Source organism: Ranitomeya variabilis, chromosome 1 (assembly GCF_051348905.1).
Source record: "Ranitomeya variabilis isolate aRanVar5 chromosome 1, aRanVar5.hap1, whole genome shotgun sequence".
Classification (NCBI taxonomy): Eukaryota; Metazoa; Chordata; class Amphibia; order Anura; family Dendrobatidae; genus Ranitomeya; species Ranitomeya variabilis.
Window position 1 is genome coordinate 447,726,740 of NC_135232.1, and position 27,568 is coordinate 447,754,307.

General features: G+C 41.4%; 1 protein-coding gene across 4 annotated transcripts in view; it reads right to left on the reverse strand.

The window, feature by feature from the left end:
* Positions 1-27,568, reverse strand: part of ADAMTSL1 (ADAMTS like 1) — a 481,733-nt gene that overhangs the window by 97,992 nt on the left and 356,173 nt on the right. For all 4 annotated transcript variants that reach the window (XM_077249770.1, XM_077249780.1, XM_077249791.1 and 1 more), the window contains 5 exons: positions 21,594-21,804; positions 9,234-9,413; positions 5,452-5,605; positions 2,727-3,858; positions 1,521-1,648 (listed from right to left, as the gene is read on the reverse strand). In XM_077249770.1, the coding sequence (XP_077105885.1) occupies positions 1,521-1,648; positions 2,727-3,858; positions 5,452-5,605; positions 9,234-9,413; positions 21,594-21,804 (1,805 nt within the window). The remainder of the gene's footprint in view (positions 1-1,520; positions 1,649-2,726; positions 3,859-5,451; positions 5,606-9,233; positions 9,414-21,593; positions 21,805-27,568) is intronic.

Sequence of the window (27,568 nt, forward strand, 5' to 3'; positions counted from 1 at the left end):
ACGCAACCAAACGCATGTGCTTAAAAACGCATGCGTTTACATAGACAGCAATACGTTTTTTTGCCGCAAAAAAAGCATGCGTTTTTTTGCCGCAAAAAAGCCTCTAGAAATGACATGTTGCATTTCTGCAACAAAACGCAAGCATAGAAAAGACGCATGCGTCGTCAAATGCGGCAAAACGCATACCAAAAAAAGCATGCGTTTTTTTGCGCTAAAACGCAGCGGCAAAAAACGCAAATGTGAAACCAGCCTTAACAAGCTCCCTCTCAATCCCTTATGAGACAACGGCTCTATAGAATCATACTTTTTTGGCTCTGAACCTTAATTTCTCTTGCTGGAAACAGGACACAATCCTATACACTGTGCGATTAACTGGAATAGACTGTTGATTAGAAAGTTGTGTTAGATTTTCAGTAACACAAATTTCTATGCTATGCAAAAGAGGTATGAGTTCTAATGTAAGTCCGCAAGGACAGGGTCCTCTCCCCTCAGTACCAGTCTGTCACTGTAAACGTGTTTACTGTGATCTATATCTGTACCTCTGTATGTAACCCCTTTCTCATGTACAACACCATGGAACTAATGGTACTATATAAGTTAATAATAATAATAATAATAATAATAATAATACAGTGCAACTTAAAGGGACCTACTACAACAAGTTACATAGCAAAAATACCTGTCCATATGCAGTTACTGAAAAATCCGTATCGCCATTATTTTCATTCCTATGGGTGGAAGGATGACACATTCAACCCTTACAGCCCACTCCATAGGCCTAGGCAGAAGGTTAAATTACACCCTTCTTGGAACAAGACACAAAAGTTTATGTCAGAATAGAAAATTGTCCAATTAGCTTTTTTTTTCTCTTTTCTTATTTTATAAAGCACAGATGTCATCAATGTGTTTTTTATACATGGACTGTATATATGACCTTCTAGATGAATGTTCCCTTAAATTGCATATACCGTACTTGTATTAGCAAAGACATATAAAGTGTCTCTCAGTAGATATGGCTTCATAAGACTTTCTCATGTGTCAGAAAGAATGAGTATTAATGGAAAAATTCTAATTTACTGGTGAGAGCCAGGAGCAGGTCACTACACTTTCTGAAAAGATTCCTCTGTATTTCTCTTATAATAACATATGTGCCCCCCACTGATGTCAAATGCTCATTCTTTTACTAGACTATAATAATGCTATTAATAATATTTCCTTCTTTGTATTTCAACTGATCATCTGGTTCATATTATTCTTTCTCTACACTCTATTTGATTAGGTTGATTGAATTATGTACATATGATAAACGTCTCTTCCGATATTTTATCAGTTGCTTGTATCTAATGAGAAAGTCTTTTCAAGTTAATCGGTCAGAAAGCTTTCCTTTCCCTTCAGTACGGCTCACACAACCTAAGTGCAGAAAAAAGGCATATATCACAATCAAATTAACCTACTTCTGCAAGGGTCAGTGGAAAGCTATTTCTAAGTCTTTAGGAAGAGCACATGCATTAATCACCTACCTGCAAGAGTAATGGCAATTGACACTGATGCAGAGCCGAGCGAGTTGGTGGCATTGCAGGTGTAGAAGCCAACATCAGCTTCAACTGGTTCTAATATCTCCAGGGAATCATCTGACTTCAGAAGGATCCTGTGATAAGAGATGCAAATCATGTTTAATAAAGCAAAATGGGAGGATTTCTAGAGTTCCTGTTACATGAAACCTATTCTCTGAATCTGTCATCTGACCTCTTAACACTGTATGACATCAATGATCGACAATGAATGAAACACTACATTGGTATAATATTTTTTTGCATTTTACTAACTTTGCACTGTTTGATAATGTTACACATATGTATATATTATTATACATATATTTCAACTATATTTGGAATATTTTCAAATAGTTTGGCTTTTTTCAACTAAAAAAATTCAACAAGTAATTACTTTATCAAACAGAAAAAGTAATGGGGGAGAGGGAGACAAAAATGCAGATCTCTGCCTATAATCTTGCCCTATTTCATGATACCTAAAGCATGTGTAGCATTAATATGACATAAATGTCAGCCAAAACAGGTAACTGGTTTCGTAGAGTACAGTTTCTAAAGGCTCTTAAATTCTCCTTCTTAGGTACAACCTATAATAATATCTGGGTTTATTGTCTGTCCTCCAAAAGCATTACCTATACATTTGGGTGTAAAAACAGCTATTCATAGGACAACACCATTTGAATCAAGGTTGTTCGTGAATCCCTGTGGATCCCCCAATGTTGGGCCGTTCACCTTGTGAAGTCATGTATGGGACACAACACATCGATAAGCAGGATATCATTGGTGCCCATTTCCACCTCCACAGCAGGTGGCATTGTGCATTATGATGAGCTATTGGACTGCAAAGGCCCCATATATTGTTGTTCCACAGGGGCCCTTTTCTGTCTGGGTCCACCAGTGGTGAAAGTAACAGCCTGGAGCTGTTGCTGGTGCTTCTCGTGCCAGAACCTTGTTCCATTCATATATCCTGTGCAGGATATAAAGATAAAAATAGAGATTCCCGTGCCACAATTTATGAAAACAGAAGCGTTATTGGTAAAAATTAGTCGATGCATCCCAGGGTCCTGACAAACGGGTCAGAGCGACCCTAAAATATGTTGACTAATCACCAATGAAGCGACTATAGTACTATACTATAAAACACCATTCTAAGCAATTTATATACAGGTTTCTTACCTGTTACTATATTTTACTTCTTCTCCATTCTTAGCCCAGCTAATAACTGGTGTGGGGTTTCCACCAGCTTCACAATGCAAAAGTACGCTGAGTGTTCCACTAGCCAATGCCACTGTCTGTCCGATATGGGTTACAACTTCCGAAGCGGAAAAATGTTGAGCAGCCGATATTTTTCTACGAATTACTGGTTTCCTTAAAGAATGATCTGGAATTATTTCATGAGGTTCTACTACTTCTGACTCCACTGATGATGATCTCCAAGAACTGGAGAAACCAGAAACAGGTTTGTAAAAGGAATGCTCTGATCTTCCAGGGCTAAGCTGTTTATGTTCTGCTTTGAAAACAGGTGGTTCATGGTTTTCTAGATAGCTCCTTGCTAACTCATGGGCTAATTGAGATAACAGGTATTTGCTGTTGTTGTCATGGAGTTCGACGGGTTGTTGAGACAAAGACCGAATGATATCATCTACGCGCTTGATGTCAATGACCACAGTGTTTGGTAAAGACTGCTCCACAAGATGGTCCTCCTCTGAGGAGATGTTCCTTTCAAATGACTCTTGAGGTTCAGCAGGATCAACATAATATTCCGACCAAGGTTTTAAGGCTAGTAGCCTTGAGATTATATTATCATAATGACTACTTGCATCCGAGACTTGAATTTGTTTTTCAGTCTTGCTTCTGTTAAATAGATTAGCAGTTTGATGTTTTTCTGGACGATTATAGGCCTCATTCTTTTTGATTTTCTTAATATTTTCATCATCTCTTATTCTAGAAGCCTGAGAAATAATTTTATTGTTCTCTCCAACGAGCTTGATAACAAAATGTTCTTGGCTTGGCCCAGCCATACATGTGTACACTCCTGTGTCTGAAGATCTGAGGTGATGAATTTTGATATACCCATGTGGTGCAACAGTAATGTGCTCTGAACTTATCAAATGCTTGCCATCCTTCTCCCATATAATCTGGTGTTTACGGAATCGACGCACGGGGCATTTAAGCACTAGAGAGGTCTTTGGAAGGAGGTATGCATATCCACCAACAACAAACTGTAACTTCTTCTGCTTTCTTGTTTGGATATATAATTTTCTCAGACCTGTAATTTGAGGGTTCGTTTTCTGACCAAGCCGTTGTCCTTAAAAACAAAAAAATAGCAATATTTAGGGCACAAAACCTGAATATAAAGATAACAAAACAATAAAATATAATACGGTAATTATCAATTGTAAAACTTAGAGTAATTGTTAAAAACTGCATGCACTCAACCTAATCTTCAGATTATTTACATTTCAAAATATAGTCCTCACTGGATTTCATTTAGTTGATGCGTTTCTCCTAAACTCTGATTCTTCCTTCAATTACTTTTCCCACTTTCCTCCCACCCTATAATTCAAAACCTCATAGTTTGTGCATCCTGCAGATAATGCCATATCCAATACTAAAACATCTAAAATGTAAAATATACAAAAATAAAAAAACAAATACAATACTAATTCATAAAGGTAGACAATTGAAAGGGTTATTATTATTATTTATAAAGCGATTGTATTGACTTCAAAGACCCCTACAATCCTGGGAATAAATGGTCCACAGAATCAATTTATTGCAAAAGCCTCTTCACTGTTTTTCTATGCACAGTAGAACCCTGGCCACTCTCTGTGCTGGGAACTGCAACAGGCCCCATTTATGTGAGGTGTGTTGTGCAGGGATAATTTAGAAAAGTATGCAGGAGTAAACCATAGTTTAAGCTACGGTATTTCATTATTAGGATTGGTGGGAGGTTGCAGATGTTACACCCTCATCGATCACAAATTATCATTTTTTCTATCATCACTATCTCTCACATCTATCTCTCATATCTATCTATCTATCTATCTATCTATCTATCTATCTATCTATCTATCTCATATCTATCTATCTATCTCATATCTATCTATCTATCTATCTATCTCATATCTATCTATCTATCTATCTATCTATCTATCTATCTATCTATCTACTGTATCTATCTCATATCTATCTATCTATCTATCTATCTATCTATCTATCTATCTATCTATCTATTCTGAGACTTTAAGGAAATCTGTCACCAATTTTTTCCAAACCCACCTGGGAGCAGCATAGTGTAGGGGCAGAGATTCTGATTCCAGCAATGTATCACTTATTTTATTAAGTGTTGCAGTTTTGATTAAAAAATGATTTTATCTGCTACAGATCTACCAGTTCTCTCTCTCAATGCTGAGCCCTGTATACCCCCGCCCACACCATTGATTGGCAGCTTTATGTGTACCCTGTCCACAGGAAACAACCTTTCAATCAGTGGTGGGTGCGGGGTTAGACTACCTAGCAGCAGTTTTATTAATCCTGCTGACAAAACCATGATATTACAAAAACTACACCATGCAGCCTAATAAGTGACACATTGCTGGCATTAGGGTCTCCGGCTGTACATAATGCTGTTCTCAGATTAGGTAGCAAAAACCTGATGACAGATTTCCTTCAAGTGAATCTTAGAAAACCCCTATGTACTGCAATGGAAATGGGGTAAGCAAATTGCATCCCCACCTCAAAGCTTTACTGCTCTGTTGCCAGCACAGTACAGGGATTTCCATGGACTCCCTTTTGAAGTAAAAAAAACTTTTATAATTATAATGTTAAGAAATATTGTTATAGACAATGTGATACAAAACATCTTGGTAAATTGTCATTCTAAAGCTATAGATATTACTAGTGCATGGTGCAAGTATGCAAGGGCGGGTCATCTGATGAAGAACTGATCCAGCACATATAGATGAATTCACCACAACATATTCCCCAGTCTTCACTTTCTTCCTACAAGCTGCGCCTTGGATCTGGGTTCCGTCTCCACAAGACACTGAGCACTAGAAAGGAACAAGTGATTCCACATTATCAGCTTTTCAAGTCATCACTTTAAGGCCGCATTCACACTTTGTAATTGTGTTGTCATTTTGGATATGTTTACAATTTTTTCCCCAAAAAAAATCACAGCAAGAAAAATCCATAAAAGCTGATGATTTAGTCACTTTTAGATTTTAAATCCGTATAGTGAAATAAATATATGAATTATCTGATAAAGCTGATAAACATCTTCAAATACAAGTTGAACTTGTTGTGCAATCACAATGAGCGCTTGTTCACACAAAGCATTTTTGATCTGTTTTTTTTTCTGCCCCCCTTTTTTGGCGGAGGAAAAACAGAAAGCAGAAAAATCAATGAGTTAGGCCGGCGTCACACTTGGCGTAAGACAATACGCCACGTATTATACGTCTGTACTATGGCCGTAATACGGAGAAATGTTCCCAAAATATTGATCCGTAGGCAGGGTGTGTCAGCGTATTTTGCGCATGGCATCCTCCGTATGTAATCCGAGATTTTCGCGCAGGCTTGCAAAACCGACATCTAATGGATTTATGTGCTCAAATGTTCATTAAAACATATATACAGTATATATATATATATATGTCATTGAGACACATATATATATTCTGTATTTAGATTTCATTCAGCGCGATATCTGTGAACAGCCGGTAATTCAATTGCCGGTTTCTCATTCTCCTGCACAAACCCGACAGGATATGAGACATGGTTTACATATAGTAAACCATCTCATATCCCCTTTTTTTTTGCATATTCCACACTACTAATGTTAGTAGTGTGTATGTGAAAAATTTCAGCGCTGTAGCTGCTGAAATAAAGGGTTAAATGGCGGAAAAAATTGGCGTGGGCTCCCGCGCAATTTTCTCTGCCAGAATGGTAAAGCCAGTGACTGAGGGCAGATATTAATAGCCAGGAGAGGGTCCATGGTTATTGGCCCCCCCGTGGCTAAAAACATCTGCCCCCAGCCACCCCAGAAAAGGCACATCTGGAAGATGCGCCTATTCTGGCACTTGGCCACTCTCTTCCCACTCCCTGTAGCGGTGGGATATGGGGTAATGAAGGGTTAATGCCACCTTGCTATTGTAAGGTGACATTAAGCCAGATTAATAATGGAGAGGCGTCAATTATGTCACCTATCCATTATTAATCCAATTGTTGGAAAGGGTTAAAAAACACACACACATTATTAAAAAGGATTTTAATGAAATAAACACAGCGGTTGTTGTAATAATTTATTGTTCTCTCAATCCATTTCCAGGCCCTCGCTTGGCAAAATAATTAACGCACAAGATACATACCTTCTGATGTCAGATCACATCCCACGAAGTAATCCATCTGAAGGGGTTAACTAATATTACAGGCACGAGCTGCGATAAACCACTCGCTCGTGCCTGTAATCCCCGGGTGCTGAAAGGAAAGCAGTGATCTATACTTACATTGAGTCGCAGTGATGCGCCCCTGCTGGATGTTCTCATGAACTGCAGCCTGGGAACTTTTTCCCACGCTCCAGGTCATATGAGGACATCCACCAGGGGGCGCCTCACCGCGACTGAAGGAAATGTAGGTCAATGACCTACATTTCATTCATTCGCCGGGGGATTACAGACACGAGCACCGCTGCATTTAGCAGGGCTCCTGCCTGTAATATTAGTTAACCCCTTCAGATGGATTACATCGTGGGACGTGATCTGACATCAGAAGGTATGTATATTGTGCGTTTATTATTTAGCCAAGCGAGGGTTTGCAAATGGATTGCGAGAACAATAAATTATTACAACAACCGCTGTGTTTATTTCATTAAAATCCTTTTTAATCATGTGTGTGTGTGTTTTTTAACCCTTTCCTACAATTGGATTAATAATGGATAGGTGTCATAATTGACGCCTCTCCATTATTAATCTGGCTTAATGTCACCTTACAATAGCAAGGTGGCATTAACCCTTCATTACCCCATATCCCACCGCTACAGGGAGTGGGAAGAGAGTGGCCAAGTGCCAGAATAGGCGCATCTTCCAGATGTGCCTTTTCTGGGGTGGCTGGGGGCAGATGTTTGTAGCCGGGGGGGGGGGCAATAACCATGGACCCTCTCCTGGCTATTAATATCTGCCCTCAGTCACTGGCTTTACCACTCTGGCGGAGAAAATTGCGCGGGAGCCCACGCCAATTTTTTCCGCCATTTAACCCTTTATTTTAGCAGCTACAGTGCACAAATTTTGCACATACACACTACTAACATTAGTAGTGTGGAATATGCAAAAAAAATGGGGATATGAGATGGTTTACTGTATGTAATCATGTCTCATATCATGTCGGGTTTGTGAAGGAGAAGGAAAAAGCCGGCAATTGAATTACCGACTTTTCACTAACACCGCTGCGTATTTCTCGCAAGTCACACTGCTGGTCCGTGTGGAATCCTTTTTTTTCTCGCCCCATAGACTTTCATTGGCGTATTATTTGCGCAATACGCTGACAAACGCAGCATGCTGCGATTTTGTACGGCCGTAGAAAGCCGTATAATACTGAACCGTAATATACGGCTAATAGGAGCAGCCCCATTGAGAAGCATTGTGCCGTATGTAATGCGTGTTTTACGGACGTAGTTTCTGCGCTCTTACGTCCGTAAAACTCGCCAGTGTGACGCCGGCCTTACAATAACTGAAAAATCAAATGAGATTTCTAAAATCTTATCTTACGCACATGATGTGTTTCGTTTCCTCGAGAGTTTTGGCATGTCAATTCTTTTAGCATCTTTACTGCACCTTTTCCCTATTTAGATCAAAAAGGTTTCGCAGCAAAAAAAATGCACCAAAAAATACATAAAAAATAATTTTTACTGTGTTTATTGTAAAATTGTAAAAAAAAAACATTAAAAGCATTATGTGTTCACATTCCCTAATAATAACAATATTAATGGATTACCAATGAATTAATTGCCCAATTCAGCCAAAAATCTTCGTCACTCATGACATGCTTTACTGACAATCCTTTACTTTTTATTTAATTTACACATTGAATTGCCCATATTCCTATATAATGTCCTAATCTTCACATGATTGGGCTATGTCTACACCTGATGAAGAGCTAAGCCCCAATTCATCAAAGTGAATCTGGCATAAATTGCTTTGAAAAGTTGCTTTTCGCGCAACCTAGAATTGCGCAAAAATGTATTTTGTAGACTTTTGGCGTTTTTCATGCCAGTTTCGACCAACTAGGCCAAAATGGGTGGAGCTGGGGCAGGGTGGCGGCATGACGCCACGGCTTATCAAATTTATGATGAGCTGTGGCACACTTTACATCTTACTCCAGTTCCTGATTGGAGTAAGCTTTGTGTTAAAGCAAAAACAGCTCATTCAATTAATGACAATTTAGAAAATCTTACTCCAGTAGGATTTGTGGCAAGGCACACCACACTGCAGTCGCACCTCTTAATGAATCAGGAAGCTCTCACTCCAGCACGCCTCCTTATCAAGGCCGCCATTGTTCACTGTTGTTGAATCAGAGCCTATTTGTCGTAAAGCCATTCTACTGAATTTTAGACGTGGCCATATTTGTTAACAATGTACTAGAAAATCACAAGACATTATTATTATGAAAGTACAGTTTGGAATATACCTGAGACCAGTCAGTTAAAAACCACTCTGGTGGGCAATCTTCATTCTCACACATTTCTTCAGATGTTGGCTTTGGAGGTGAACAAAATGTTTCTGGCAGCTCTAGAATGCTGCCATCAGAAAGCCTTTGCTTGCAGAGGACATCCCGAGTATGTACGCCACCCCCGCAAGACTGTGAGCACTGCAAATGAGTGGATAATCAGTTAGGGCTGCAAATTATAGTGGCCCATACAGATTTTAACAATTATCAAGGACAGGTTAATTCCGAATATATTCTCAATACAGCACTTTCTCATTTCCCTCTACATATAGTAAGTCTGAACTTGCAGGTGCTGCTTTATTTTGTGCCAACAGTCATGATTATGTCTGGACAATCCTGCTAACCAGACCACAAAAGGGGCTGTTTATGTTATACTACCCAAAGGAGGCATTTTTGGTGGATTCCTGTGCATTTTAAGGTGGTCTCTTGGATTTATTGAAGTGATTTTAGCCATTTAAACATTAGTATCACCAACCAACCATTAAACCATTGCTTTACACTGTGTTCCAAATTATTATGCAAATAATATTTCCTCATATTTTCTCTAAATTACCTATCTGAATTGCAGTCATTGTTATTTTCCAGTCATCTACTATTCTAGTATATTTGCAATGTTTTGGAAAAAACTGCCTATGAAAACAGTATCTTTTTAAAAAAAATAAACACTCAAAATGCATGTTCCAAATTATTATGCACAGCAGAGTTTTCAACCTTTTTTTTTAATTTTGAACAAAAAAATGGTAAATTGTGAAGTTATAAGCATTATCAGCTTATTACAAAATGAAATCAAACAGTTTTCAAGTGAAAACTTTATTCTAGGTGATGTTACATTTGCACGCAGGACCCCTTGTTCAAAAGAAGCTTCTGAACTCTCTCGTCCATTGAATTTGTCAGTTTTTGGATGGTTTCTGCTTCAATTGTTTTGCATGTGGACAGAATACCCTCCCAGAGCTGTTGCTTAGATGTGAACTGCCTCCCGCCATCATAGACACTCCTTTTGATGATGCTCCAGAAGTTCTCAATGGGGTTGAGGTCAGGGGAAGATGGTGGCCACACCATAAGTTTGTCCTCTTTTATGCCCATAGCAGCCAGAGATGCAGATGTGTTTTTTGCAGCATGAGACGGTGCATTATCATGCATGAAAATGATCTTGCTGCGGAAAGCACGGTTCTTCCTCTTGAACCATGGCAGGAAGTGTTGTTTTAGAAACTCCACATAGATTATGGAGTTCATCTTTACCCCTTCAGGGATCATAAAGGGGCCGACAATCTCTCTCCCCATGATTCCAGCCCAAAACATTACTCCACCTTCTCCTTTTTGGTGCCTTAGCCGTGTTTTCATGGGGTGTCCATCCTCCACTCCATCCATCTGGACCATCGAACGTTGCACGGCACTCATTGGTGAACAAAACAGTTTGGAAGTCAGTCTTCATGTATCGTTTGGCCCACTGGAGCCGTTTCTGCTTGTTGCAGTGGATAGAGGTGGTCGACAGGATGGCTTACACACAGCTGCAAACCTCTGAAGGACCCTGCATCTTGTTGTTCTGGGGACGTTGGAGGCACCAGCAGCTTCAAAAACTTGTCTGCTGCTATGACAAGGCACTTTTGCAGCTGCTCTTTTAACCTTACGCAATTGCCTGTTGGAAAGAGTCCTCAATTCTTCCTTATCAGCACGCACACGTGTGTGCTGGCAATCAGCTACATACTTCTTGATTGTGCGATGATCACGATGAAGTGTCTTGGCAATGTTGATTGTAGTCATGCCTTGACCTAAATACTCCACAATTTGTTGCTTCTCAGCAGCCGACACATCCTTTTTCTTTCCCATTTTGGCAAAAAATGTAGGCTGCTTAATAATGTGGAACAGCCTTCTTAAGTAGTCTTGCCTTTATTTGGACACACCTGCCAAACTAATTTGCACAGGTATCTGCAATTGCTTTCAGTGATATAAAGAGCCCTGACACACATCACCATCAATGAGTTTAAATGACAAACAAAAAAATTCTAACCTTATCACTCCTAAACTCTATGTGCATAATAATTTGGAACACAGTGTATAGTAAAAATATGTGACTTCTACAATACACTGGAGCATGGAGTGGAAGCTATCAGCCAGCGGCTTCCCTTCTACATTTTTCTCAAAGCAAAACCTCCAAATATCCATTGCATAGAAAGTGAGATTTGCATTTGCTGCCCACACCTGTTCTTCTAGGCCCAACATTGCTAATCACCAAATATGTCGGATTGTTATCAAAAGTAGGTTAATCACTTTGTTAGGGATTTGTGGTTCCAGTCTCTAACCAGTATGTAACTTCAAGGATGTTCTGGTTTCTTAAAATGTCCAAAAGCTTGATCTGCACAAAAATGACAAAATCATCATTTTTTTCATTCCTCTTCTCCGGTACTGACTTTCCGCTGCTTCCTGTCAGTCCTTCTTGACATGGCTGCATTGCTGAAAGCACAATGAGCGTACATGATGACTGCAGCCAATCACTGGGCTTAGTGGCCATGCAGAGATAGACACCCTGAGAAGTCTGAGCTCAGTGATTGGCTGCAGTGCTTACTTGCTTATGTGATGTCACCACTGCAGCCTTGTCAACAAAGACTGTTGGGAAGGCAATACTGGAGCAACAGTGGGTAATTAGTGATGATTCATTTTCATATGATAAAACTTTTGGACATTTTAAGTTTGAAAAAGGTACCTCTATAACTGTAAGAAAGACAACACAAGGTTTTCATTAAATTAGTTGTTTCCATTGTAGTTTGTAAGCTGATTATTCTTTTTGCTGATCTGCAGCATTTCTGCACCAATTGACTTCCACTGATTCAGTCAAATCCGCAGCAAAACTGCAGGTTTAAAAAGATCTGCGGTTTTGCTGCGGAGTTGTGTGTGGGAAAAGCTGCAGGTCAGGAGGAGGAAGAGTGTGTAGGCGGGGACTATGTGCATGTCTGTCTGCGGGGTCTGCGTGTATGTGTGTGTTCGGGTCTGTGTGTGTCTATGTGCGGGTGTTTGTGTGTGTCTCTGTTTGTGTGTGCGGGTCTGTGTAGCCGGGCATTGCCTGATGGGACTACTGCTCCCATCGGGCTATGAATGCTGTCACATATGACAGTGACAGCATTGCCGATGATGGGACAGTAGTTCCATCAGACGATGCATGTGTTCAATAGTAAAAAAAACAACATACAACATACAGTACATACTCACCAATCACTTAGTCCCGACGCCCTCGTTCTCCTGTAACAAAAATAAAATAATAAACCAACAGTATACTCCCTGTTCCAATGTAGTCCATTTAATAACGAGTGTCCCATGACGATCTCCCGTGTAAAACAGTGACATTGGGAGATGTCACTGTTCTACAAGGCCTTCCGGCGATGCACTGAGCAGAGATAATCCTCCGCTGCCAGGAGAGAGGTTACCGGAGTTCATTCATGCTGTCACTGGCAATGCTGGAATGAGAAAATTCTCAGGCAGCGTTACCGTAAAGTGAGAGCCTGAACTCCGGTAACCTCTTCAGTGATGCACTGCAGGAGCCATTACCTCCTGTCAGTGCATCGCGGGAGGACTATAGAGCAGTCACATCTCCTGATGTGACTGCTCTATAGGGGAGATCGTCATGGGACACTCGATATTAAATGGACTACATCGTAACAGGGAGTATTTGTGTTGGTTTATTATATTGTTTATTTGCAGGCAGGAGATCGAGGGCGTCGCATGGATTATAGCAGTACAATAAATATGGGAAAAATGTGTTTAGTGATTTATTTCATTAAAATATTTTATTCTGGCTGTGTGTTTATTTAACCTTTTAACAACTATAGGATTAGTAATGTACAGGTGTCTTATTGACACCTCTCCATTACTAAGCTGGCTTGATGTCACCTTACAATACAAAGGTGACTTCAACACCAGAAATATTACCCCATATGCTACCACTACAGGGCAGTGGAAAGAGAGAGGCTAAGTGCCGGAATTGGCACATCTTAGAGATGCACCATTTCTGGTACGGCTGTGAGCTGGTGTTTGAAGCCGGGGACCAATATCCATGGCCCCTTCCTAGGCTATGAATATCAGTCTGCAGCTGTCTGCATAGCCTTTTCTGGCTATTAACTATATGGGGACAACGCGTTGTTTTTTTTTGGGGGGGTACCTCTATTTTAATAGCCAGTAAAGGCTAAATATACAGCTGCGGGCTGATATTAATAGCTTGGGAAGCTCCATGGGTATTGGCAGCCCACGCCATTTCTTTTTCAAATTTTTTTTAAATTAAACAGATATTGCGTTTAAGGCTGTGATCACACTTGCTAGAAACTCGCACGAGTCTCGCACCTCAATACCTGGCACTGCCGCCGATACTCGGGACTGGAGTGTGCGTCTACATGTATTTCTATGCAGCTGAACGCTCCGGTCCGAGTGTCAGCGGCAGTGCCGGGTACAAAGGTGTGAGACTTGTGCAAGTTTCTCGCACGTGTGACCCCGGCCTAACACATATTTTGTGTGTATGTGTCTTTATTTAACTCTTTATGTACAATTTTATTATGTTTATTACTAAACATCGGGATAGGTACTATCTATCTATCTATAGATATATCTATTCATCTATCTATAGATCTATCTATAGATAGATAGATCTATAGATAGATAGATAAATAGATCTATCCATCTATAGGTCTATCTATCTATAGATCTATCTGTGTGTATAAACATTATTCTTCAATGGAGTATGTAAAAGAAGAGGTTGGACAAGGAAATGACATCACAATTCTTTTTTTTTTGTTAAATAATATATCTTTATTTAGCTGACAAAAATGCATGAAAATCCGGACCAAATTGCATCAAAAACGCGTGGATTTTTAACTGCGTTTTCTGCCAAGAGATGCAGAATCTGCCCAGAAAATTCCACAGGCAAATCTGCAACGTGTGCACATACCTTAAAAGGCCTAGGGAGATGATGTCATGGAGGATTGCTGAACCATTTATAAAGCCTGACATGAAGAACAGCAGTGTGCAGCAGCCAAACTGGAATGGGCAGAGCCCTGCCCAGACGAAGCAAATGCACAATATGTGAAGTGTAGATAAAGCTTTTCCATATCGGTACAGCAAGTGACAATTTGTGGTCTGTAGCTAAGACCAATGAAAATTAATTTTAAATGGCATGTGACATCCTGATACTACCTCCAAAGTTACTAAAGCCAACAAATATATAGAATATGTGCACATCCAAAGTAGCAGCAGCACAGTATGAGATGAGAGCATAACCATTTGAGTCCACAGCAGGGAGACTCCAGGCTATAAAACATACAAGTGAGCTAACCAAAGCTGTCAATTATCAGTTATGTCAATTGAGTATACTGTAAAAGAATGAGTAAAACATCTGAAAGCATACGGTAATATTGTGTAAATCATGCTGCATCCCACAATTAGAAGGTTTCTTATATGACTATTTTACGGTATTCAGACAACAAATGAGACGTACAAGTGAGATCAATATTCCATTACAATTAGGTTTTAACATTTCTTTTTCTTGTAAGAATGGGTTAGCAAAGAATGGACATTTAAAAAAAATAACTGTAGATGTTGTGAGTATATAGTGGTCTCACTGTAGATGGAAAAATTCCATCATTACATATATTACTAACTATTTTCTGTTGGGATGACTCCAGTCATTTTCCATGCCTTAGGGTTAAAGCTATACCATATTAGTTTTTGATTGATTCAGCGCTCAAGTTAGTTTAAGCTAAATAATATGTGAGTCAGTCATACCTTCTGCTTATTAAAGGGAACTTTTCAGTTTGGTTTTGCTGCTGTCTGAGGGCAGAAAAAATAAGTGACAGCTGCACTGATATCAGGGACCTTATGTGATAATGTTCAATAATGTTTAAAAAATTAGATCTTAATCTTTTCAGTGCCAAATAGCAGTCCAGTGTAACGGAGAAAACTGATGTAGTCATGGTGTCACGATGCTGTATAAGAATTTCTAGGGGCAAATGGCTCCTTCGCTGTCCCTCAAGCAAGGAGGAATCTAGGTTATCCCTGTTGCCTACAATACCCCTGATAGTGGGGATGCCGGTGTCTCATACCTTGCTATGCTCCTATATGCATGCTTAACTGTTTAATCCCCCTACATACGGATGTATGCGACTGAAGTGTATAGATTAACAAAAACCTGACAGACAGGGAAAACAGACAGCGATAAAAGAAAACCACAATCACACAAATACACTCACAAAACAATCAAGTGGAAAGCAAGGGAACAGTAGGCGGGACAAACCAAATGGGAAGAGGATTAGGATAAACATAGAAACCAAAACCACGCAGAAATCTGAAAACAACACCAACCGACTGATACTAATTTTTAACTCTCCTTCAACTCCAAACCAGGAAGTATGAGCTATCATTGGCAATTCCCAAGTGCAGGTGGTAAGCATATATACACCAGGGGAGTGGCCAACACAGAATAGCTGAAATAATTCAGGACTGAGAGCTCCAGGAGATAGACAGAACTGACTAACCCTTGCAGTAACAGAGCAAGGAAAGCCTGCACTGCTAATGGGAAGGTGAAGCAGATCTAATCAGTACAGGGGTTCGTGTAGCCAGACGCCACAATCCTATGGTCCCTCTTGTCGCGGTATCCCCGTGGCAGATGAAATGCAGACTCCCCTGCCCTCTTGCTGACTAATAACAGCTCTCAGTCTTTTGCAATAATAGAGACAACAAAGTGGTCAATCAGTGACTGTAGCCCACAATTAGTTTGCATATCTTGAATACATGGGACTCAATGCCTCAGAGCTGCAAAAATATTAAACGTACCGTATTTTTTGGCATATAAGACGCACTTTTTCCCTCCAAAAAAAGGGGGGGAAATGGGGGGTGCGTCTTATATTCGCAATGCAGGCTTACCGTGGACCGTGGCGGCAGAGGTGCGGCGGCAGAGGTGTGGCGGCAGAGGTGTGGAGATGAGGAGGCGCAGTGAGCGGGGTCCCTTTCCCCGGTGAGGTGATGCAGCAGCCCCGGTAATGCAGCAGGGCCGGGTGAATCCTGTTGTTATCGGTGCGCGCGGCCATCTTCCTGAGGCCGCGCATTCGCAGATGGAGCTCTGCTGCCCGGGGCTTCAGGAAAATGGCCGCGGGATGCCGCGCGTGCGCAGATGGGGATCGCGGCGGCCATTTTCCTGAAGCCCCGGGCAGCAGAGCTCCATCTGCGAACGCGCGGCTTCAGGAAGATGGCCGCGCACACCGATAACAACAGGATTCACTCGGCCCTGCTGCATTACCGGGGCTGCTGCATCACCTCACCGGGGAAAGGGACCCCGCTCACTGCGCCTCCTCATCTCCACACCTCTGCCACCACGGTAACAACAGGATTCACCCGGCTCTGCTGCATTACCGGGGCTGCTGCATCACCTCACCAGGGAAAGGGACCCCGCTCACTGCGCCTCCTCGTCTCCACACCTCTGCCACCGCGGTAACAACAGGATTCACCCGGCTCTGCTGCATTACCGGGCTGCTGCATCACCTCACCGGGGAAAGGGACCCCTCTAACGCCATACCTCTCACTGTGCCTCCTCATCCCAACACCTCTGCCGGTAACCACTGCTGCCACCCTCCCATGGACACCAGGCCGTGGCGTCGCCCACCTAAGCAGGAAGGGACCCTGCTCAGGTGCACGCCGTACCGCCTCACCCCACCTCTGCCGACACCATGCCTCCTGTGACCCTGCTCTGCCACCACCAGCCCACAGGTAAGATACTGTAAATTCGGACAATAAGACGGACCCCCATCTTATAAAAAATCTTTTTTTCTGCAATTTTCACCCCAAATTTGGGGTGCGTCTTATGGTCCGGTGCGTCTTATAGTCCGCGAAATACGGTAAGTTCTCAAAAACTGCTGAACATTAACACATAAGTGACATATCGCTGAAATCAGTATGCATTTCACTACGTTATGCAGCACAACTAAACTGATAGAGTCCCTATAATTTCTAATAAAATTATTCCTTTAAATACTTTTGGGACTCCGTATAATGTAAAACAATAACAGTAATGTCTGAAAAACTTCCTATCTACTCGATCCTGCCATCCGTTAACAGTTTGCACTGACAAAAGTTAACTTAGTCATTTTTTCTGTTTTGTGTCATTTTTGGCAGAGTGGCTTCCCCTATAAAAAAAAGCTGCTGAAAACAAGATGAGCTTTTTTGCTGGCGTGATCACAAGAACTAGCCATCTTTAAATAAATAGAGCTTTAAATTTATGCTGCTTCTTCTTTATCAACTTGAAGGATATAAGCTTTGATTATAATAAACTCAACTGCCAAAAAAATAGAAAGCTTTTAAACTCATCCAGGCTTTTTTTTTCTTTCTCCTAGTTATTCAATTCTTTAAGTAGAGTTTCAGAATTTCATTTAGAATTCTTTGTAGTAAAATTGGTTAAGGTGTGGTCTTTCACCTGCTTGTGGGGATTTTACATTTAAATAATTTTAAGATAAAAAGAGAAGAGTGATACATTTTTAGCCTATATTTGAGATTTTATTCTGTCTTCAGAGTGAGTAAAATAGACATTATAAAATATTTAAAAGTGAAAAGAAAAATGGATAACATCAATATATCTTTTTTTAACATTTGTTGTAACAATGTTAAAGAGGTTGTCGAGTACGGGAAAACCTCAACTTAAAGGGTTTTCTCCTAGACTTTTGTACTGATGGCCTATTCTTAGGATTGGTCATCAATATCTCATTGGTGGGGGTGCAATGGACACCCCATCCACGGGTTAGGTGTTCCTGGTGCCGTTTTGGATAAGGGCCACATGTACAGTACAATTGATGGAGGTGTGCTGTGCACAGCTGAGCACTTTTGGCCACCGCTGCTACTAGGAACAGCTGATCGGCGGGGGTGTCAGGTATGATACCCCCACCGATCAAATATTGATGACCTAACATAAGGAAACAATCTATGCTCACCTCGTGTGGCGGCACCGTTCCAGCAATGGTTGAAATTATTAATCTGGACAACTCTTTTAATGAGCTGTAACACCTGCAGTTTGATTTCTGATAGCTAACAGGAGAAAGGGATTTCTAATCCTTAGTTACCAAAAAATATCTTCAACTAGTTAAAAACAGGCTACTGAATAGTTCAAAGATTTGTTTCTCTGGCTTATTAAATTGTTCGTTCACTAAGGATTTTGATAAAAGTAAGTTTGTGAATAAATTAAAAGGAGCCTGTTGGCCAGAACCTATGGTATAAACTAAGCACAAAGTCTTGTAGGGAACATTGTAGATATAAAAATGGAACCTATTAGTGTCGGTGCCTCCATTCTACAGAAACTGAAGTTTATTTAAATATACTAATCAGGTGCTCGGTGCACCCTTGGTGTGGCTGAATGTCTCACTGCACTGATGTACCCACTGGTTTTGCATGTTGCATCTCCCTCACTGGTGATTAATTACTCTGGCTTGATTGAGCTTTCCAGTGCTGTCAATCACCATTGAGGGAGGCAGGTACATACAAAACTAGTAAGTTGTTTAGTGCAATGAGCCTCTTGGCAACTCCATGGATGCACCAAGTACCTTAATTACAATGTTTTATTAAACTATAATTTTGCAGAGTAATTAAGTCAGTGATTTGAACACAAGAGGCCCTTATGGGGGCAACAAGGTTATGCACTTTATTTATACGGTTGGTTTAGGCTGAAAAACTCCCTTAAAACGTAGAAACATTTTTTTTAGATGTTTAAAAATTAACTACATACAACACATACACATATTCTGTCATCAAAAAACGTGCACTGATGTCCCAATATCAGTGCCACTGACAGCTCTACTTTTGGCATGGGTATGAAGCAGTAGATATCTTTAGATGTCGGCATGTGACTGGTCATGTGTATGAGGTTTATTGGCTAGCTCATTTCAATAGGTAAGTCTGCCCCTTCTCCCTTCTTAACCTTGGTAAGTAGAGACTGACTAAGCTATTAAAAGTAAAGGGGCATTTCCTTCTTGTATGGCATATCTGGTGAATATGTCATAAATGCCGTACCAAAGGAACCTGTATCTACTGTATATTATGAACAGGATCTCACTATTCACTGCTTTCAGTGGAGAGGTGGCTGACATTCCTATACAAATTAATGAGAATTCAAAGCCACCTCTGCAATGACACCAGCACACATCAGGGGCCCATTTTTGAGATACATGCAGGTCCCAATGGTAATATCCACATCTAACTTATGCCACAACTTGTGGATATGCGCTAAATTCATGAAATGGCAATATCGCTTTAATCAGTCAGCCAAACAACCACCTTCACCCATAGCACTGGTAATGTGTCAAAAAAGGAAACTGTTTTTTGTGTCACACCAAAACTAAAAGAGAATCTGCAGAGCTGGAGAAGAGAGTGTTATTGGATGACATTTATTAAGAACATATATATATATAGTAAGACTGTCACTGGTAAAATACTGCAGGGGAGATATGTGTCACTGAGGATGTTAGCCTGAACCTGTAAAAATGCTCCAGCACTCCATGCGCAGAGAGGAATTAATCGGCCATATTAAGGGCTAGGTTTTGCACACAGGTGAAGAGTGGTTGGGAGGCTGTTCACCATATCTCCACCCCAAGGTGTGGTCCAGAAGATAAATGTGGTGCCTTTGGACTGTTTGATGTGTCTGGAGATGAGATCTCCAGTGTTGTGCTTGTGTAAACTGTGAACACTGAACGTTTTTTTTCCGTGAGCGGGCGGATCCCTGCAGCCACACACACTGTACTGTATGTGACTTTGTTTTCCCATTATGCCAGAAGGGCCGTGTTTGGACTGGTTTATGAAGTAGGTTTTTTTAAATAAACCAGCTGAAAAACTTAAATGGAAAGTGTTTCTCTGACCACCTCTTTAAGCAGCCGAGTGAGTCGTTTTACCACAATGTACACTGCTCAAAAAAATAAAGGGAACACTAAAATCCCAAATCCTAGATATCACTGAATGAAATATTCCAGTTGTAAATCTTTATTCATTACATAGTGGAATGTGTTGAGAACAATAAAACCTAAAAATGATCAACGTAAATCAAAACTAATATCCCACGGAGGTCTAGAGTTGGAATGATGCTCAAAATCAAAAGTGGAAAATGAAGTTACAGGCTGATCCAACTTCAGTGGAAATGCCTCAAGATAAGGAAATGATGCTCAGTAGTGTGTGTGGCCAACCGCACCAGCATATGGTCTCACAAGGGGTCTGAGGATCTCATCTCGGTACCTAATGGCAGTCAGGCTACCTCTGGCGAGCACATGGAGGGCTGTGCAGCCCTCCAAAGAAATGCCACCCCACACCATTACTGACCTACTGCCATGCCGGTCATGCTGAAGGATGTTGCAGGCAGCAGATCGCTCTCCCTGGTGTCTCCAGACTCTGTCACATCTGCCACATGTGCTCAATGTGAACCTGCTTTCATCTGTGAAGAGTTCAGGGCCCCTGTGGCGAATTTTCCAATCCTGGTCTTTTGTGGCAAAAGCCAAGCATCCTGCACGGTCTTGAGCTGTGAGCACAACCCCCATCTGTGGACATTGGGCACTCAGACCATCCTCATGGATTCGGTTTCTACCCGTTTGTACAGACACATACATTTGTGGCCTGCTGGAGGTCATTTTGCAGGGCTCTGGCAGTGCTTCTGTTCCACCTTGCACAAAGGCTGAAGTAGCAGTCCTGCTGCTGGGGTGTTGCTCTCCTACGGCCCCTTCCACATCTGCTGGTGTACTGGCCTGTCTCCTGGTAGCGCCTCCAGCCTCTGGACACTATGCTGACAGACACAGCAAACCTTGTTTCCACAGCTTGTATTGATGTGCCATCCTGGATCAGCTGCACTTCCTGAGCCACTTGTGTGGATTGTAGGGTCCATCTCATGCTACCACGAGTGTGAAAGCACAACCAACATTCAAAAGTGACCAAAACATCGGCCAGAAAGCATTGGTGCTGAGATGTGGTCTGTGGTCCCCACCTGCAGAACCACTCCTTTAATGAGTGTGTCTTGATAATTGCCAATAATTTCCATCTGTTGGCTATTCCATTTGCACAACAGCATGTGAAATTGATTGTCAAACAGTGCTGCTTCCTAAGTGGACAGTTTGATGTTTGATTTCACAGAAGTTTGATTTACTTGGAGCTATATTCTACTGTTTAAGTGTTCCTTTTATTTTTTTGAGCAGTGTATATATATTTATATACACATACACATACACTTTAAACACATTATAGCTTGCCAAGTTCCCAAGTAGGGTTATACGATAAGTATATTTTACCATTAGATAATTCTAATTAAACTATTAAGCCTTTTAGTCTTACCAGTTTCCATTCTGCAGGGTACCATGCTGGCGGACAGTCAAAGCGATTACAGGCCTGCACCAAAGTTGGTTTAGGTTGTTTGCAGAAGTCATCGCCTAAGACCACAGTTTCATTTGTCTCTCGTGATAGGAGATGGGAGCAAAATATATCTCTGGTTTGTAATCCCACTCCACAAGTTAAACTGCATGAGCTCCAGTTTCCAATTTCCCACCTAGTTAAGAGAAAAAATGTATTACAATCAATTATTTCTTTTTTTGAATGATTGGAAGCTCATTTGAATGGTCATGCCAAAGACAAGTCCAGAAGCCATAATCTTCTTGTAGCTTGGTCAAGTAGGTAGCAGTGCCAATCTGTTGTATATTTGTATATTCCATTTCAGATAATTTGGTCTGCTTATGGCTGGGTTCAAATGGGCATATTTCTTGGTGGGTATACTGATATAATGGCTGCAGGTCTCACGATCAAACGTACGGCCTCATATGTGTCTATCAGGCTGTAAGTTTGGGTCAGGAGACCTGCGATTAGCCAGGCATTGCAGTCCATATGTGCATTGTGAAATGCGCCAGTCTGACCATGACCTATCTCTTTATCTATGGAAGATCATAGAGAGAAGTTTTCTCTATTAACATAGATTCTTTTCTGTAAGAGCAGTGAGATCATTAAACTCTCTGCCAGATGAATTCACAGTTGGTAAATACCTTTCTACGATAATAGAATTTTACAAGTTATGTGTATTGGATTGCTTACATGGCTTACTGATCCTGGCATTTATTCAGTTTTTCTATATTTTGTAGTGCTTCCATAAAATATATCAGTTGTAACATTGTGGTTGTTTTGGCTTGCTCTAAATCTACATTAGCAATTAATTGAACTTGAGGGACATTTGTCTTTTTTAACCTATGATTCTTTGCACCTTAGTCAAATGAAGACATCTTTACCATATCACTAAACACCTTAGACAAAAACATTCCGATATTTGTCTGTACATGTTTATACATACCTTAAAGGAGTTATCCAGTCTTAAGCTACATGTTTGCAGTCACTCTATGGGACTGCAGACTTGAGAATCCTCACATTGCATGAACTGTGACGATCTTCCGATGCCAGCACGGCGGGACCGTAACCGCAAGTATGTGATTTGCATACATGCGGTCACATGCCAACTATTTGGGTGCAGCCTTGATCAATGCAAGTGTATTTAGTGAGGTTGTACACAGTCTAGTTGTAATGTGGTAGGAAGTACACAAATCTCATACTTACAGTCATATAACTGCTTGCTCTGAACACTGGCGAATTCTCAGTGTGTAGTGCGCATGATGTGAGGATTCATAAGTCTGCAGTCACATAGAGTGACTGCAGACTTGTATCTTAAGATCGGACAACCCCTTTAATCTAATACTCTATCCTATAAAATCTCATAAGTACTTACAAAATGGGCAAAGTTGACCTTTCTTCTACCTACCGTGAAATACCATGGCCTGGTTTAACACAGCAGAAGTAGATAAATATAAACTGAAAGCTGAAGAAGTGAAACACGTACGTAGGTGCTTGTGCGGCTTGCCCAACTCCCGACCCACTATGACCGCAGGTAATAATTAGGATAGTGCTACATGTGAAGCTTTTTACTTATTGGTTTATGCTTTGGTTATTGCTCTCAGTAACACTGCTTTCTATCATTGATTCCATCTAAGGATTTATCTGTGCATCAAACTTGGGTGCTTATATTATGCATGGTTATGCCTAGGCTTGGGACTTCCTCCAAAGTTTTTAGGGGATTTTTTAGGGGGTCTTTCCACTGTATTGTCCTGTTAGTGGTTGTTTAATTTCATATCACAAATCATGAGTTTTCTACATATTTATTAATAAAGAGTAAATCATGCTTTACCGTGTAGTATATTTTTTTGGGGGGGCTGATTTTTAGATTCTATATAAGCAATCTTTAATTAAGATTTTGAATTAAATTGATTTCTGCCACAGTGTTCTTGGAAAAAAGTCTGACCTTGCTTTGCAAAGGTGATAAATGCTTGAAACTGGTTCTGTCTTCATCATAAAACTACAATTAATGATATCTACATGTATATTTACTTACGTAATCTAATTTAAAAACAGAAAGAGAGAATGGAAAAGCTAATAGAAAAACCTATCGGTCAACTTTGAAGGCTCTGAAAGAAAACTTTACATCACAATGAAAATACTGAGTTTAATGCTGCTGCAGATTAATGTCAACAGAAAGTGTTACACCACATATATCAGAGTCATTCTAAAGTATACCCAATTATAAAACAATTTGTTGATTTGACTCCCATGAAATAGCTGAAAGATTAGGCAAGGAAACAGATAGTTGATGTATTTTACAAACTGGTGGTCATGACTTTCATGACAGCTCCAATTGTTATCACTGCCAGATAGAAATTCCATGTCAATGAGAAATTTTCTTTCTAGAAAGAAATGTAAAGCCGAGTAATCATAGCTAGCCTTATCAGCCAGAGCAAGTGTCATATTTGGGGGGTCCACAAAGGAGAGAATATCCTAAAAATGAGCATTCATGATTATTAATCCCTCACATATGTGAGCACGAGTGAACTTAGCACTACTTTCTTGACACTGTTCATTTAGGTGACTGGGAACATGTGCAAAGAATAAGTAAATATCAGGACTAAAGTGGAGGAAATTGCAACCAATTGTACAAATGGATTACAGTAATTTCACAATATAATGGTGGAGACTTGACAGTGCACACTGAAATGTATAACGAAATAAAGATAACACTAATAAAAAAGCAATTCCGCGACCTCATGGTTGAAAGTAGATTAGGTAATGGGACTGTGATGGGTTAGTGCATTGTAAAAGGAGATTATTCTTGATATAGAGCATTTATATCTTCAGCTCCAATCCCGAGAGGCTATTTACAATTCATTGTGACAAAAGTTAATCTGCAACAGAATCACACAAAGGAGATCCATGGCTTGTGGGCAACTTTATGAATGTATCTATCCAAAAAGGATGGGCAAGAAACGTCACAAATTGTGAGAGCTAAAGAATGACCTTAGCTTTTACTAGAACAGAAATATAGTTTTAGTAAAAGTAAGAAAGAGAATCATGTACAGCATAAATCATACACTCTACGCCATAAACATCATACAATACAGCAATTCCCATATTGGAATTTTATGTAGCTCTTCCAAAAACTCACTTATAAGTGTTGTTGTTGTAGACGTGCCAAGACCTGATACCTAAAGGCTTTTCCCCAATGTAATCAGATACTAGTATATTGGCACAGAGGTGGACACTGCCAGCGAAGGACCCTGCCTTGCCAACTGCTCCTACCCGCAAGGCCATGCCCCATCTGCGTACACTCAAGCACATTGACATGTGTGTTAGGTGTCGAGTTCCCGCCTCTGCACAGGGAGAATATTGAGCCATCTCCACTGCAGTCTCCCATCCTTCTCCAGCCTCAGTGGAGCCTGCTCAGCGGAGACGTCGGTCCCAGCGTCTGACTCAGGCAGATACTCTGCACCTGGTTACTGCTGTTCTTCCAGGTTCTGCCATTAAGACCAGTGCTGGGCAGCGGCGAGCAGACGCTTTTGGGACTAAGTCCTGCTTTTCACCTTCTGAGCATGCCCAGGGTGAGATCTCTTATTGGAGGTCGAGGGTCACATTTTTTGATACTGCAGCAAAACCCATTGGTCCTCCAGGAAGGTCCTGAAGGTGCTCAGGCTCTGTGGTAGCCTCTCATTGGTCCTTCTTGGAAGGTCATGTACCTGCTGCAGCTATAAAGGGTTCGCATGGCCGCACGGCCATGCGCTAGTATCAAATCTGTTATGTGCATGAGCCAGTGTGGTCACATTTATGTGTGTTCAGGGACTTGGCTGAAATAAGCCCCTAGAATGCCGGCACCTCCAGCGAGGAGATTGTGTGCGTGGATTTAGGGCCCCGGCTGAAATAAGCCCCTAGAATATCAGCTCCTCCGGTGAGGAGATTGTATGTTTGCGTGAACACAGACTGTTTTCAGCTCAGCAGTTAGCTGTGAACTCCTGTGGGGTTAACAGGGCACAGCACTGTTATGACCCCAATGGCAGAGGGTCTCTGCAATAAATGCCAAGTCTGCAAACACAAAAAAACAGCTCATAGGGCAGTGGTAACTGGGCTGACTGTATAGCTAATCCTAGCACCACAAATAGCAGCAGCCGGGGAACGTGCCTACGTTGGTTCTAGACGTCTCGCGCCAGCCGGAGAACTAACTAACCCTAGAAGGGAAAAGATAGACCTTTCTTGCCTCCAGAGAAAAGACCCCAAAAGTTGGATACAAGCCCCCAACAAATAATAACGGTGAGGTAAGAAGAAAAGACAAACGTAAGAATGAACTAGGAATTTAGCAAAGAGAGGCCCACTGACTAATAGCAGAATATAGTAAGATGACTTATACGGTCAGCAAAAACCCTATCAAAAATATCCACGCTGGATATTCAAGAACCCCCGAACCGTCTAACGGCCCGGGGGGAGAATACCAGCCCCCTAGAGCTCCCAGCAAAATCAGGAATCACATTTAGTACAAGCTGGACAAAAAATAAGAGCAATACAAATTACCAAAAAACAAGGAAGCAGGACTTAGCTTAATTTTGCATGAACCAGGACCAGCAGACAGGAGCAAACAGAAAGGACTGATTACAACGATGCCAGGCACCAGACCAAGAATTCAGGAAGTTCATATAGCAACACCCCTGGACTAACGACCCAGGTGGGTGCCAAACTAGGGAAAGACAATCTCAGAGTCATACCACTGGTGACCACAAGAGGGAGCCAAAAAAGTCTAATTCACAACAGTACCCCCCCTTTAAGGAGGGGTCACCGAACCCTCACCAAGACCACCAGAGCGATCAGGATGAGCAGCGTGAAAGGCACGAACTAAATCGGCCGCATGCACATCAGAGGCAACCACCCAGGAATTATCCTCCTGACCATAGCCCTTCCACTTGACCAGATACTGAAGCCTCCGTCTGGAGAGACGAGAATCCAAGATTTTCTCCACCACGTACTCCAACTCGCCCTCAACCAACACCGGAGCAGGAGGCTCAACAGAAGGAACCACAGGTACAACGTACCGCCGCAACAAAGACCTATGGAACACGTTGTGAATGGCAAACGACACCGGAAGATCCAAGCGAAAGGACACAGAATTAAGGATTTCCAATATCTTGTAAGGACCGATGAAGCGAGGCTTGAATTTAGGAGAGGAGACCTTCATAGGAACAAATCGAGAAGACAGCCATACCAAATCCCCAACACGAAGTCAGGGACCCACACCGCGGCGGCGGTTGGCAAAACGCTGAGCCTTCTCCTGTGACAACTTCAAGTTGTCCACCACATGATTCCAAATCTGCTGCAACCTATCCACCACAGAATCTACCCCAGGACAGTCAGAAGGCTCCACATGTCCCGAGGAAAAACGAGGATGGAAACCAGAGTTGCAGAAAAATGGCGAGACCAAAGTAGCGGAACTAGCCCGATTATTAAGGGCAAACTCAGCCAACGGCAAGAAGGTCACCCAATCATCCTGATCCGCAGAAACAAAACACCTCAAATAAGCCTCCAAAGTTTGATTAGTTCGCTCCGTTTGTCCATTAGTCTGAGGATGAAAGGCAGACGAAAACGACAAATCAATGCCCATCTTAGCACAAAAGGATCGCCAGAACCTGGAAACAAACTGGGATCCTCTGTCAGACACGATATTCTCAGGAATGCCGTGTAAACGAACCACATTCTGAAAGAACAAAGGAACCAGATCGGAAGTGGAAGGCAGCTTAGGCAAAGATACCAAATGGACCATCTTGGAAAAGCGATCACATACCACCCAGATGACAGACATGCCCTGAGACACCGGAAGATCTGAAATGAAATCCATGGAAATGTGTGTCCAAGGCCTCTTCGGGACAGGCAAGGGCAAGAGCAACCCGCTGGCACGAGAACAGCAAGGC